Here is a 5886-nt window from a genome sequence, read left to right on the forward strand (position 1 = left end):
AGGAATCATGTGGGAGATGGCATGCAGAACAGAGACCCCTGAACTCCCCACACAGAATCCACCGAGAGGGACCTTGGTCACTCTTATGGCTGAACTGTGTCTCCTCCCCAGATTTGATATGTTGAAGTCCTAAGTCCTACTACCTCTGAATGTGTTGTGCTTGGAGCCAGGTGCATTGCAGAGGTGATTAAGTCCAAACCAGCCCACTAAGATGAGCCTAATCTCATGTGACTGCTGTCCTTATAAGAAGAGGAAATATGGAGGCACAGCGAGATACCATGGGCACAGATGTGCAGAGGAAAGTCCATCGGCGACACAGGCCAAAGTGACCCTCAGCAAGTCGGGAAGAGAAGCCTCAGAGGAAACAAACCCTTGACCCTGGATCAGCCTCCAGACCAATGACAATAGAAATACCGGGTGTTCAAGCTCCTGGTGTTGCCATCTCCTGTGACTTCCCAGCATGAAATGGCCATGACAGGATGATGCTCATTCTCTAGTAATTCTAGTCTGCCTTGATGGATGTTTCTCAAAGCTTCTGACTTTGATGTGTATGTATGTTCACACCCGCTTATGTTCTGTTTAATGGCAAGACTTGGTAAAAATGGCCAGATGGAAGCAGTCAGGCTATGGGCTTCCTGGCTGGGGGTGGATGAAGGCCTATCTGGAGACTCAAGGGGGACTTGGACAGGAAGGCCGAGGAGAGAGACAGGAGGCGCTGAGGTGAGGGGAGCACCCAGGGTCGGCCCTGAGGACAGGAGGAAGCACAGGAGGCCCAGGCAGGAGTGGATCTGGCCGGGGACCAAGGGACGGCTCTTGGAGGATGACAAGGAAGAGAGAAGAGAGAGGCGACGAAGAGGAGAATCTCTCACCTGAGAATCTCGTCCAGCTGGGAAGTCAGAAATTCATAATTTTCATCCAGTCCTACCCACCATCTGATTGGCTTACCATTGTTGCACACAAAGTTTTTCCAACAGTAGTCAAATTCTGAGACAGAAGAGGAAAGAAGTCAGGGCCAGCAGGCCTCTCTGCCCTGACCCTTGCCCTTCCCCTCCCAGGCCAGGTCTCCTGGCTGCCAGGTGCAGTCAGTACTGGCTCAGTCCTCCCAGGCTCCCCTGGGACACCTGCCCTTTGCTGGCCCTGAGGACCTGCCCATCCCTCCTGCTGTCCCTGTTTCACCCACAGCTGACCCCCACTTCTCACCTTCATAGTTCATGATTTCCACGCGGGCCCCTTCCTCAACCAACCTTCGAAGCCCCTGCCTGTAACCTGGTACCCAGAAGTAGTAGAGGCGGGCAGCGTAGATGGTCAGGCTGACTTTGGGATGGGCTGACAGGAACTCGGCCACCTGCTCTGCACAGTAGGCACAGGGGCTCCAGGATATGTACCAGGTGACTCGGTAGTTCTTGTTACGGGGCATGTTTTCCCGGAACCAAGAGAGGAACCACATTTCTGCATAGTAGGATGTCTTGGGAGAGACGTGGGGGAGGAGAATGAGGAATGCAGGAGTGTGAGAGTGGGAGGAGGGGCCAGGCCAGGAGCCCCAGGGCATTGGATTTCTTGGGGTTCCCTTCCTCCATTCTTCTCCTTCCGTCTTTTTAAGTTTAGCCTTCCCAAGCCCGCTCATGGACTCAAGCATCGATCGTGGCGTCCCTCCTCCCAGGTATCTATTCCACAGACACCCTGGCTTCTGCCTGGCCTGGGCCTTGGGGGCAACCTTGTTCCCAGCCCGCTGTCTACTTGGGAAGGCTACGGGGCTGGGCTGTCATAGGGGGACACTGGCCACAGTGGATACTGAGCCCTTGGAGTGTGGCTCTGATTGGAGACAGGGGCATGTATAAAATACACAGCCCTTTTCAAAGACTCCATGTGAGATTAAAAAGAATCTTAACTGCCTCACAAGGAATTTTATAATAACTATAGGTAAATCATATATTAGATACATTGGGCTAAATAAGTTATTAAAACTACATACGAGCTGGGCAGTAGCTCAGCCTGTAATCCCAGCGCTTTGGGAGGCTGAGGTGAGTGGATTGCCTGAACCCGCGGGTTCGAGACCCGCCTGGGCAACTTGGCAAGACCTCATCTCTACAATAAATCAAAAATTAGCCGGGCGTGGTAGCGCGTGCCTGTAGTTCCAGCTACTTGGAAGGCTGAGGCGGAAGGATTGCCGGAGCCCAGCAGGTCGAGGCTGCGGTGGCCGGGAGCGGCCACTGCACTGCAGTCTGGGTGACAGAGTGAGACTCCAACTCAAAAAGTAAAACAAAACAAAACAAAACAAAATAACATACATTCATTTCTGTGAACTGTTTAAGGAACAGGAGCTAGAAATATTTACTTCAGTCATGACCCTGTATCTTTGCAGGACCTGGGACTGCCATAGAGCAGGCCTGTCCATCCCACACATGGCTCCCTCCAAGTACACTCTGAAGTCTCCTGCCTGGGTGGGGAGGGACGGCAGAGGGGGGCAGGACACTGCAGGGAGGTTAGTGGCCTATGTGGGGGTGGCGGGGGGGGGTGGCGTGGGGTTCACCATAGTTCAATGACACGTGCTTGCCATGAAGGAATCAGGGCAGTGAGTGGTGGCCCCACCAGCCCAGCATGACAAGGACCAGACCAGGTGCTGGGTGCTCCAACACCCCTGCTTCCCCAGACACTCTTTCTCAGAGGGTTGCTGGACCCTCTGTTTCTAGGTTTAGGAAACAAGTGGAGACTGGATCAGGGAGGCGGACTCTATGCTAGGACATGGGCGATGCGCCAGACACCCTCCCAACGGGGGCTTAAGGTCTGGGTTTTACTTATTATCATGCCTTCTGTACAGTCGACTGACTGGCTTAGCTCCTGCCTGCGGTGTGATCAGAGGTTGACTGATACCTGGTTTCGAAAGACCCCCCTTTGCAAGAGGACAAGTGAGCGATTCTTTCCCACAGTTTCTACTTCGAAGCATAGCCAGGTGTTTTTCCGATAAGAGAGATAGGGTTTACTTTCAAAGTGGTAGTAGAATGTTTCTGAATACATCCTCTCCATCGGGATTCTGAGGACACAAAGAGAAACCAGAATGCAGGGCTTGTTCCCTGGAGTCCTTCAGACTGACAACCACTGCCACAGTTGCCTAGACACCCTCCATACCTCCATGGCCTTGAGAATTTCTGCTGCCTTCCCAGGCAGGAGGGCTGCAGGGAGGAAGAAGAGGGGATGTGGCAGGGGAAGCAGGATGAGTGACCTCTCCTGGATGGGGTCCCTGCTCTGGTCCTTCCAGTGGGACTCCCCCACCTCCCAGTGTTTCTGCCACCCATCCCTCAGCCCATTAGAAATCAGTAAAAGGGAATGAAATTCTCCACCCCCAAATAACAGCTTTTAGCATTTTGGCTCAATTCATTCCTGACTTCACCTATGCTCCTGACATTTCATAAACTAGAACCCCTAAGTCCATAGGCACGGACTCCTGTTGTGAGTGCTGCCCGTATCTGACTCAGGGAATGTTGTCCTAAGCCTGAGGGGCCATGCCCATTTTACAGATGAAGTGCCTCAGGCAAAGACAGGCGGGCACCCTGCCCAAGTCACAGAGCTGGTGACTGGGTCCCCTGCACTGGCAGCTACTACACCCACCGTGTGAGCTGCAAGAAGGGGCAGTGGTGGATCTGGCTCTCTTGTTAGTAAAGGTGAAAATAAGCGTGTTTCTCCTGGTCATTTGTTTTTTTCCTCCCACTCATTCTGTTTTAGTCAGATCATTGTAGAAGGTGGATTGGGATCCCGCGGGGGGAGGACATTTGTGGACAGCTGCACTGCTCCTCTGTTCACTGCGCAGATCTTGAAAGAGGCAACTTCCCTTGGGCCTCAGATAATTATTTCCCCCTCCCCGCCCTCTCCCAAGACTTTGCATTGAAACCACATAAATTGACTGAAATCCATCGGGTGCTTTGAACCCACTTGTTTCAACCCTCCCTTGGTTCAATTATCTTTGTTTCCAGAGCTCAGGAATGGCGGGAAGTCCCCAAGGGGAAGCACCCCAGGCAGGCGGGAAGGGCCAGGGCGGGAAGGGCCAGCCCAGCCCAGGGCTTTCAGGGTAAGTCTCAGGGAGAAAGGAGCAGGACTGGGTGGGCGGGGAGGGGCCAACTCAGAAGCAGCAGTGGGGTCCCCTGAGCAGGGCAAAGAGCCTGGGTGGCAGTGGGCTCTTCAGAGGAGCCAGAAGGGAGGGAGCCAAGGGCTGGGACGGGCCAAGAGGAGGCGGGGACTGAGGCCCAGCAGGGACCGCCAGACAAGAAGGAGCAGAAGAGGGGCCCTAGCAGACAGTGCTGGCAGTGGTACCTGATCTGCGGATTCATGGGACAGCGTCCAGGCCAGGTATGTCCCAGCTCCGTTGTGTGTCTGAGGCGCCAGGGTTTTATTTCCTGCTTGTAGGGAACTTTTTAGGACAGCCCTCCCTATCGTCACCTTCCAGGGCCTATGAGTGGTGGCTCCACCCTCTTTCTGCACGGGCAGTGGAGTGGGAGGGCCCTGGGGTGGTTGAGCTTTCTCTGGCTTTCACCCTCTTTCTCATTTTCCCTGGGGCCTTTGTCTTGGCAGAGAGACCTCTGATTAAGACACATCCTCGGTGCAGGACCCAAGGGAAAGAGAAAGTCCTTGCAGCCAAAGCCATGGAGGTATGTTAGCCCAGGGCTGAAGAGCGTGGCAGACCTCCCTGGCTTGCTGGATGGAGCAGGCTGTTATCCTTCTGAAGCCTCCTATATAGAATTAATATCGCGTATTGGAATAAAAACTGCAGCTATGATTAGAAATGAACAAATATGTTGCTTCTGAGTTTGCTTGCAATTACTGTGGTATCTGACCCCTGGGGAGGATGGGAAGCTACCCACAAGGCCATTCTACTTATGACTACTTGAGGAGACAGGAAATCTATTGAAAGACAAAAAGTGGCTTCAATTTCTAGGGATCCCACCTCCCTGCTGGACACCTTTCTTTTGGACTGCCTCTGTAATGACTCAGGGCTGGTGGGTGGTACCTGATGGTCTGGGGACTTGTTCTTCAGACAGCATCTATTGTGAAACCTGAGTGCTATCACAGGTCTTTTTCAAACTTTGTACCCTGACAGACCCGAACCCTTACTCAAGCCGGAGCCCCACGAAGTCCTCTACTGTTATAGGCTACATCCAAGGGCGGCTTGTTTATGGTAAAGAAACAGTTCTTAGTAGAATAATAGAAACTAGTCTTTTCTTTATTTTGTAATGATTTTTGCACTGGGTGGGGTGTGGCACAAAACTTATAAGTTCTTTGACTTGACTCTGAAATGAATTTCATAGTGACCAGCATAGTTTTAAAGCAAAGTTTATTAGAGAAAGAAGAGGGGAAAGACAAAGAGACATGCCAGAGCTGGCAGGGGTGAGAGAAAACCGAGCTTTTTGTTTTTGACAAAAGGCCTGATATATCTTCACGATGACTGATACGCTAAAGAGGGTGGAGCCCAGGTAACCATTGATCCTGACAGATTGACATTTCTCTACCTTTGATGAGAGGAGGGGTGTAATGGGTGATCTTTTCCAGAACACAAGCCTTTGTAGAGCTTGCCAGACTTTTGAATACACTAGTTCATGAGTTAAGAGTTGGTGTTATTATCATTTCTATGGCTTTGGTTAGTTAAGGGGTAGTATTCAGGCTTCCACCTTCAACAGGGAACCCAGAAGATTTTGAGTAATTATTGTGCTAAACCATGAACTGAAATGTTGGGCTGGTCTAGTCTTACATCTCTTGAGGTTTTCTTTTTTTTTCTTTTTAGATTATAAAATATAGTTTATTTAGAAATAAATTAGAGCCGGGCTCGGTGGCTCAGCCTGTAATCCCGCGCCTTTGGGAAGCTGAGGTGAGTGGATTGCCTGAGCCCGTGGGTTCGAG

General features: G+C 51.7%; 1 protein-coding gene across 1 annotated transcript in view; it reads right to left on the bottom strand.

Annotated features, from left to right (window-relative positions):
- Nucleotides 1-4322, bottom strand: part of LOC103250986 (DNA dC->dU-editing enzyme APOBEC-3C-like) — an 8388-nt gene extending 4066 nt beyond the window's left edge. The window contains exons 1-4 of the mRNA XM_021708335.1: nt 4306-4322; nt 2872-3031; nt 1201-1465; nt 870-984 (exon numbers count right to left, since the gene is read on the bottom strand). Coding sequence (XP_021564010.1) covers nt 870-984; nt 1201-1465; nt 2872-3031; nt 4306-4322 — 557 coding nt within the window. The remainder of the gene's footprint in view (nt 1-869; nt 985-1200; nt 1466-2871; nt 3032-4305) is intronic.
- Between the last annotated feature and the right edge of the window lie 1564 nt (nt 4323-5886).

The sequence above is a fragment of the Carlito syrichta genome, unplaced genomic scaffold, assembly GCF_000164805.1.
Source record: "Carlito syrichta isolate Samal-C Ts95f unplaced genomic scaffold, Tarsius_syrichta-2.0.1 Scaffold135784, whole genome shotgun sequence".
Classification (NCBI taxonomy): Eukaryota; Metazoa; Chordata; class Mammalia; order Primates; family Tarsiidae; genus Carlito; species Carlito syrichta.